Source organism: Xiphophorus maculatus, chromosome 24, assembly GCF_002775205.1.
Source record: "Xiphophorus maculatus strain JP 163 A chromosome 24, X_maculatus-5.0-male, whole genome shotgun sequence".
NCBI lineage: Eukaryota > Metazoa > Chordata > Actinopteri > Cyprinodontiformes > Poeciliidae > Xiphophorus > Xiphophorus maculatus.
The window spans coordinates 10028632-10037400 of NC_036466.1; the positions used below are offsets into that span (position 1 = coordinate 10028632).

At 36.3% G+C, this 8769-nt stretch overlaps 1 protein-coding gene across 3 annotated transcripts; it reads left to right on the plus strand.

Moving 5' to 3' along the window:
- Nucleotides 1-637: 637 nt before the first annotated feature.
- On the plus strand, nucleotides 638-8081 carry acp2 (acid phosphatase 2, lysosomal). Of its 3 annotated transcripts, XM_023329181.1 has the most exons (14): nucleotides 638-761; nucleotides 2766-2964; nucleotides 4564-4659; nucleotides 5306-5392; nucleotides 5475-5535; nucleotides 5615-5706; nucleotides 5784-5882; nucleotides 5995-6084; nucleotides 6485-6568; nucleotides 6660-6708; nucleotides 6823-6911; nucleotides 7260-7366; nucleotides 7441-7616; nucleotides 7711-8081. In XM_023329181.1, the coding sequence occupies exons 2-14, from the start codon at nucleotides 2875-2877 to the stop codon at nucleotides 7854-7856; spliced, it is 1266 nt and encodes a 421-aa protein (XP_023184949.1). In that variant the 5' UTR covers nucleotides 638-761; nucleotides 2766-2874; the 3' UTR covers nucleotides 7857-8081. The 3 variants fall into 3 exon arrangements, with proteins under 3 accessions (XP_023184949.1, XP_023184950.1, XP_005813377.1); XM_023329182.1 differs by lacking the exon at nucleotides 638-761 and having other exon boundaries at nucleotides 2566-2964; nucleotides 7441-7591; nucleotides 7711-7803; XM_005813320.2 differs by lacking the exon at nucleotides 638-761 and having other exon boundaries at nucleotides 2568-2964.
- Nucleotides 8082-8769: the final 688 nt, after the last annotated feature.

Below are 8769 nucleotides of genomic sequence, written 5' to 3' on the forward strand. Positions count from 1 at the left end.
ATATATATATATATATATATATATATATATATATATATATATATATATAGACACACAAAACATGACAGAATAGAATGCTTAAAATTTACTTAAGTGATTTTTTGTCTTAAATTTAAGGTAAAATATATCAAACCACCATTATTATTATTATTATTATTTTATTATTATTATTATTATTATTTTATTATTATTATTATTATTGTTGTTGTTGTTGTTATAGTTGTTGAGAAGTCGACACTTCTAGCTAGAAAAAATGTGAGGATTAAGGAGCTATAGGCAAATGGAACATAGTGTCCATGACATTCTTTTTAGTTATTTATTTACTTACTTAAAAAATAATTAGTTAATTAATTAATAGATTTTTTTAGTTACTTATTTATTAATTAATTTGTTTGTTATTTATTTATTTAGACATTTATTAATTCATTTATTTTAAAATTTTAAACTGCCGGAAACGCCAATCACAACATGGCGGCGACGCTGGCGGGTGTCAGGGGTTTCTCGTGCGGCTTCTACTCTACAAAGTCTACACTCTGCTCACGTCCATCACCGGAAGCCTCGCCGCTTATTGGCTAATTCAGCCATTCAAAAGAGACAATCCCCCAGGCTGCCCCAGCTTTCCCAACGCTTCACTCTCGCACGTAGAAACAGAAACCGAAGCATCACACGCCGGTGTAAATAACTCCCGTAAATCCCACGGCGAAATGAAAGCGAGCTGCAAAACAGAAAAACACATTCCAGAGGCTTGTTTTGGCGCATCTGTGAGTCACCTGCTAATCTCGCAGATCAGTTGTTAAAAACACATTCCTGAGTATTAAGTGTTGTTTTGAAGCGTGTTGGGGTTATTTGGATTAATTAGGATTTGAAATGTGCAACAGAAATGATGCGTATTGAGTCATTTGTAAAGGCCGTGAGAATGTAAACAACCCTGACGTCCCAGTTGTTATATAAGGACTGTTGTGGCCTATTTTTAAACCTGTGGGTATCCCTAACCAACCGGAACATTGTGTTTCCTAATTAATTCCTTCAGCATTCCCGCTCTAATCTGAACATTTGGTTGAAACACTGGTCCAGCGTATTATATTCTCCTGTGCTTATGCTTATACTTTGCTGTATCTGTACAAAATGAACCCTCTGAATGAAAAACAGCCATCTCACTCACTCTTGAGCAACTGCGTCAGAGGTTTCAGTCAGTGCAGTCATAATCTGAAGCAATGCTGCCATCAGATGGCTGCTGCGCTTCATCCCACATGTGTGCATGCAAATTTTCTAATCTGAGCTTCAAGAAGGGTGGTATTTTTGTTTACCATGTGGATCACAAAGACAATCAGAAAAGCTGTGAAATGCCTGCTTGAGACATCTGCTCATCAGATCATCCTGGTAATTATGTCAGTAATTCCGTCCATGATCTCCAGGATCATGAATTTGTATCCATGTAGGGATTGTTTTTATTTTTGTATTAATCCCCCATCAAGCAGATTACACCTCAAAATCCAAGGTGTCAGAGTGAAGAGGGTCTTAGCTCCCTAAAAAAGCAACAACAACCACAAATATTCACCAGATTAAGGCTAATCCTGACTAGTCCCAATCACTATTGTTCTCAAAGTTGGACTCCTGTTCCTTTTCTTGTTTTTGTTTTGCACAGGAGTTAATTTAGAAGGGCTTAACCTCTGCAGTTTTCGTGAAAGCAAAACCGTAAACATGCAGGATAAAGTGTCAAAATTCAGTCAAAAAAACCCAACAACAACAAAGAGATTATTGTTAAGATAAAACAACCAGAGAAAAACAGAAATCCAAAACAATAATAGCATATAAAAGTAATATTTCGGATATTTTATTTCCAAAAAGAGGGTTAATTGGGTTTTTGTTACTCCAGACCAATTATGGTAAAAAAAAAACAACCAACAACCCCAAAACGGCTCACCCAGCATCCAGACTTCTGCTCATGGCAATACTGACATCTAGGGGCAAAAAGACAGAAAACACCTTTTATTTTAAAAATCCACTCAAAAATAAAAGCGATATTGAATTTAAAATTGTATCCTGTATTTTATGATTTATACAATTATTTATTGTATAACAATAACAATAAAAGTGACAATAAAATATACTTGGGGTCTTTTTTAGATTAATATATTGTCTTGACTGCATGTTATATCATCACAAATACTGCTCTTAAAAAAATATCAATTTTTAACAGGCTTGATCAGGAAACCAGCTACACAACACTGCACACTTTTACTAATATTTTAAAATGTATTGATATGTATTGATGCAAATACAATGGATCCAAAAGTAAAAAATAAAATAAAATAAGAAAACGTAAAATATTCTTGCAATACTTAGTTGCTGGAGTTTTCAAACACTTTTAATGTCTATGATAATCGGGAGACTGGAAAATTGTATAAATATTATATTAATAATAATAACTATTACATTACTAAATAATATTATAAAATTATTAAATAATATTGACTATATTATATACTGAGACAGATTTATCTCCAACACACTTGTCAAACTCTAAAAGCGGAAAACGGAAGACAAATAAGAAGACACTTCCGGTTTGTATTTTTTCAAAACATAAGTGGTGATAAGCAAAGTGTAATTATCTTTCATCGTTCAAGATCTTAAAATATTCGTCGAAATCCTTCATGTAGCTGAATGATATTGCTAATTAAGCATTTTGTTAAACGGTTTTTAGTCACAGTTTATTCACGTGACGTGTTTTATTTTTTTAATGTCACTTCCGTTTTTCTCCGAAGTCGATGCTAGCAGCGGCTAGCTTACGTTTCTGTACGTCGGAGCAGGAAAAGAAAACCATCAACCAACTCTGCGCGGCGGCAGCAGAGCCGAACCACCAGCGGAGGAAACATGGTGTCCACGGCGGCTCTCTTTCTCGTCTCTTTGGCCTCTGCATGTGAACAAGTTTTTGCTGAAAGACAGCTAATTTATGCTACAGTGGTGAGTGTTAATAACGTTGTAAGCTGTCCAGACCTGCACGGATATGGCTGAACTCTACAGAATTGCCTTCAAAATGTGTTAAATATTGTTTTCATTTGCGCTTAGGTCAACATGCTTGGTTAATTATGCAACTTTTTGAGTGTTGTGAAACTTTTTGATTCACTTGTATTAATTCGGCTCGAAAATAAACCATTTTGGATTACGTTAATTTGGATAATGTCACAGTTTTTCGTTTATAGGGCTAGCTAAGCCTCTCTAAAGCTGCACTACATATTAAAACAATATGTTTTATTAATTTTGAAGTAATGTTAATGTTTATTTCAGACTAACATATTTGGAACAAAGTGTAAGATGACACCTTTGCAGAGACAAAGACATAAAGTAATATGAACAGTCTGCTCAGCTAGCACAATGTAATCAGGAAGACAGAAGTTATTGAACGGCTATTATCTGGCATTATCATGTTTTTCTTCTCTGTGTTAAATGTAAAGTCACTTCCTATTTCTTAATAGTCTGCCATCCTTCACTTCTGTTTTTAACAGCATTTTCCAAAAAAAACAATGTAGCACGCGAGATATAACTGAATACAATTTTTACTATTCAAATAAATTCTTATCTACTTTGCCTTATTTTCCTAACAAAACAGACAGGCTTTCTGACTGAAATTCCTTTGAGATTAGTCATGTTTTACTGTGCAAAGATGGATCCTTATTGGGGATGTCAGAGTTGATGAATACAGAATAAGAATACAGACCATTTTTTCCATTTATATCTTTTACAGGTGTTGCTAATTTTGCTTATAAAGGTCAAAAGGTCATGCGCATTCGTAGAAACCGTCACCTAGTTTCTGAGGTTTCCAGTGAAACCTGAAGCAAACTAGATTAAGACTCTACAAAGGGATAATCCAGCCTACAAATAGAGTTTGTGCAGCTGGTTTGTCTTTTTTTCGGCTGTTATGGATGCATCAGTTTGGGGTGTTAGTTCATGTGGGACGAACCGGCAAGCCACACTTCCCTGTGGTGGCTTGAGAACTGAGTAGTGAAACCATGTTATTTGAAGTGTCAGCAGTGTTGTGGTGATACTAAGTCAGAGAAAATACTTTAACCTGTTTTACTGGACTATTGAGCCTGCAAGGAGAGTGAGGTATGATTACAAAACCCTTGTTTGTAATGGAAATGTTACTTTTGTGGTGGGTTGTTTGACCTGTGCAAACTGGTTTTAAAGAATCTGGTTGTAAAGCTGTGGGACCCACCAGCTTTTGAATGATAAACTTTTGGCAGATACTTGGAAATTCTTGCAGTCAGCTGACTTTACTAAAAACCTTTACTGACACAGATAAAAGTGGAACGAAGGTGTCAGCTGATGATTTTGATGACTCTGCATTTTCAGTTTGGACGTCTTTCACTTTAGCTCTTTGGTTTGAATGGACAAGTGTTTGTTTTGGTTCATTTGAATCCTGATGGCATAAAAGAGCCATAATAATTAAAATCAGCAAAAATGACCTGTTTAACTATATCCCATAATAGATCTATGACATCATGATCCTTGTTATTTCTGTCTACATGTTGCCTGACCTCCTTCAACTCCTCCTTCCTCCAGTTGTATCGACATGGTGACAGGTCACCAGTGAGAGCTTTTCCTACTGACCCTTACCAAGAAAGCGCCTGGCCTCAGGGTTTTGGACAGCTATCGCAGGTAAAATAGCTTTTAGTTTTGCTCTCTCTACAGCCAGAGGTGGGTAAGTACATAAAACTTTACTCAAGTAAGAGTAGCACTACTTCAACATACTTTTACTCAAGTAAAAGTAAAAAGTAGCCGATATTTGGTAAAAAGAAAACTCAAATATTGATCAAAACATCTATCATTTAATATTTAAAATTTACAAAATGTAAATTTTGTGGAACTTTGGGGTATTTTATGGATCAAAATTAAGATAATTTAAATAAATAACATAATTACAAAATAAAAAAATCCTAATTAAATTCTTTTGATATAAAGTTTATGAAACTTTGACAAAAACTGCAGGTTAAAACAAGCTTGTTCTTCATTCAGTGAAGTTACTCACTGTGGGGAGAGAATCAATTTTACTGAAGTAAAAATAGAAATACTTCATAATAAAATTACTGAAGTAAAAGTAGAAATACTTCGTTAAAAAATTACTCCAATAAAGTAAAAAGTACAGCGCAGTTAAAAATACTCCAAAAAGTACATTTTTTCAAAAAATTACTCAAGTAAATATAGTAAATATGAGTAATTGTAACTAGTTACTGACTCTAGAAGTACAGTAAAGTTAAATGAGTGTATTGATTAGATTTCTGGTGGTTCTGGTTTGTGTTGAAAGGTCGGGATGAGGCAGCACTATGAGTTGGGCCAGTATCTGCGGACGCGGTACAAAGGCTTCCTCAATGAATCCTACATCCGCCACGAGGTGAGACATGGAAACACCACCTTTCTTCTAGATCACTTGAGAATTAGCAAACACCTAAACACATTTTCTCTTCTTCCACCAGATTTTAGTTCGCAGTACAGACGTTGATCGCACCCTGATGAGTGCTGAGGCCAACCTTGCAGGTCTGAACAACTGGATTCTGTCTTTCTTTTTTTATGAAGTAACCCTTAACCTTCAGTGTGTCGGGGTTTTTTTGCGTAGGCCTCTACCCCCCTGAAGGTCAGCAGATATTTCAACCCAGTTTAAAGTGGCAGCCCATACCGGTGCACACGGTATCGGAAAACGAAGAAAAGGTTGGTGTTTTGAGTTTATGCGATGCTCCAGCTGAAACTGCAGACTCCTGATTTTGTGTTATTATTTTTCTTTTCAGCTGCTCTCCTTTCCTTTGAACGACTGTCCTCGCTACAAACAGCTGATGAATGAGACTGAAAACACAGCAGAATTTATCAATGTCACAACAAAATACCAGGTACATCATTTCTCCTCTTTTTAAAAAAAATATTTTAAGTAAAATCTGTTTCACTATTAAAAATAATGTATTAATTTCCAAGGAAAGTAATTATTTCTACCTAATTCTTTAGGACTTTATAGAGATGGTAAAAAATAAAACAGGACTGAAGGCAGCAACTGTGGAATCAGTGTGGAGTGTGTATGACACACTATTCTGCGAGGTAAAAATCCCAACACACACACAAAAGTAAAACCAGCATTGAAAATTAAGCAATTTTCAGCTTTTTTGTTGGTTACAGAATCAGAAAATACAGAAAGAATGTGACTTTTATTTATAAATATATCATGAAAAACAGCATTTTAGGGTAAAATATGCTGTCAGTCGTTAAATATGGAAAATTCTTTGAAAAATAAGCAAATTATTCACCTTAAATGTCCTTTATCTTGAATTTGGGTCATTTTTTTAGGTGTTCACCTTTAGAAATAATACCAACCGATACAAAAATATGACAGTCTAAACAAAACCTACACAAAGAAAGTCGCTCAAACCTGCTTGACCTCTTCAGGGCATCTCTGTTTTATATTTCTTAGTCACTGTGTGTGTTTGCTTTACGTCCTCAGTCCCGACACAACATGTCCGCTCCACACTGGGTGACTCCCGACGTCATGGAGAAGCTCAGATTTCTGAAAGACTTCGGATTTCAGGTAGAAGTCGCAGCAACATCTCGGCTTTTCTTTGAGGTTTCTGATAATATTGAAGAAGTTTAAAGCGGTTTTTCATGCTGAATGTTCGCAGGTCCTATTCGGGATTTACAAACAACAAGAGAAGAGTCGCCTGCAGGGAGGTACGTACGTTTTCAGATTTATGGAGGATTTTTCCACAAACATGTAAAAACATGTTGTCACTCTTGATCAGTAATAGTTTGATGGAAAAATGGGAGCTGCTGTCTCTCTGCCAGGTCTCCTACTGGGGGAAATTGTGAAGAATCTCACCAAGATGGCCGCCCCACACCCACAACGACAATTAAAACTGATGATGCTCTCAGCGGTGAGATACTGATGATTCACACCGATTTAGGTTTTTAACTCTGAAGTTAAAGCATTCAGCTTCTATGCACTGTAAATCTGGAACAAGCTTCCATAAAACTTTAAAACAGTCGAAACACTGATTTCTGAAAAGACCCACCTGTTTAGAGTTGCTTTAAACCAATAATCACAGCAACATTGACCAACATAATGGATGTTTTTGATGATGGCACTTAACCAAATGTATTGTTACATACATGTATGATGTTTTTATTTTCATATTTTTATGATGTAACACTCTTTGAACTGCCTGCAATGAAATACAGATAAGCTTGATTGATTGAAGTTGTTTTTTCTGGTTGCTACACAGCATGACACAACCGTAGTTGCTCTTCAGGCCAGCTTGAATGTGTTCAACGGGAAGCAGGCGCCTTACGCCTCCTGCCACATAATTGAACTGTACAGGGAAGACAACGGGTTGGTATTTTATTTTTGAGATCATATGTCACTAAATAAGAGATTATTTGCACTAATTTCCTGTGTGTGTTTAGATCTGCGTCCGTGTCGATGTTTTACCGCAACGACACCAGCGTGCCGCCGTACCCAGTCCAGTTGCCAGGCTGCGCTCATGTCTGCCCCCTAGAGGACTTTGTGAGGATCACAAAGCCGTTCATCTCAGACGACAGGGACAAGGAATGTCAGGTGCCGTCAAAGGGGAGAGACAGACGTGAGATTCCTGCTTGCCGCTGCCGTCAACACTGACGATCAGCTTCTGGTGGGTCCTCACTGCATTTCTTTTCTTTCTTGTTTCCGTTTTAAAGAAGTGATCATCGGCCTGGCCTTGTCCGGCTGCCTGCTCCTCGCCGTCATCGCCGTCCTCCTCGGAGTCATTTGCCGACACAAGGAGTCCAATAGCAACAGGGGATACCATCATGTGATCAACCAGGAAGCCGGAGAGGAATCCTGACAGAGGCGCAAGCTACTGCTTCGGGGATCGACGAGTTTCGCCTCTTGGGACAGCAGCAGCGATGATGAAGAAGAAAAGCTTTAAGTGACAATAATCTTGGAATTATCAATACAGTTCACTGTGCCTTGCATCGAATTTGGACACTGCGAAAATAGTTTTTATTGCAAATATCTTAGTACTTTTGAAATAAGACAAAACTACCTTATAGATAACCTTTCAGCAAAATATAAGAGCTTGTTTTAACTCAATAATTCATTAATATTGATTAAAAAGTTCTGGTTCCACTGGCAGATTATTTTACTTATAACACAGGAAAATATCTTGTTATAAGTGAAGTTATCTGCCAATGGAAATAGAATTTTTTGTCAATATTAAGGGATTAAAACAAACTCCTATATCTTGTTGAAAGATTATAAGTTAGTTTTGTCTTATTTCATGTGTATTAAAATATTTGCACTAAAAACTAGACTAAAAATTCTTGGTAAGATTCAGTTTTTTGCAGTGGAATACTGTGAAAATGTTTTATTCTTGGATGTTTTGGGCTTTGTTTGGTTGGTAATTCTAAGGTCTGGTGACCAAGATGCCTTAAATATTTTTTACTTGTATGTTATGGTACCATTTTTCATCGTAGCTTTCAACACTCAATATTTCAGCTAAGAGTTTATGAAGCAATTTGTTTGATTTACAGCCTTATCACACACTGGGAAAATAAAATTTAGGGGCTTAACAAGGCTGAATGACAAGAATAGGGAATAAAATGTTTCTTTTTAACTACGTGTCATAAACATTCAGATTGTACCGTAACAACCGGAAAGTATTAATCTCACCAGGGTCCTTTTAAGATTATCAGTGTCTCCTATGTCAAATTATCTGTCCTACAGTGTTTGTTTTTATTCCAGTTTGATGTTTAATG

Bases quoted from the DNA above. Each gene is read 5' to 3' on its own strand.
- acp2 (XM_023329181.1), top strand. From the start codon at position 2,875: ATGGTGTCCACGGCGGCTCTCTTTCTCGTCTCTTTGGCCTCTGCATGT. The intron at 6,569-6,659 runs GTAGAAGTCGCA...GAATGTTCGCAG, and splicing joins TGAAAGACTTCGGATTTCAG to GTCCTATTCGGGATTTACAA. The intron at 6,912-7,259 runs GTGAGATACTGA...GTTGCTACACAG, and splicing joins AACTGATGATGCTCTCAGCG to CATGACACAACCGTAGTTGC.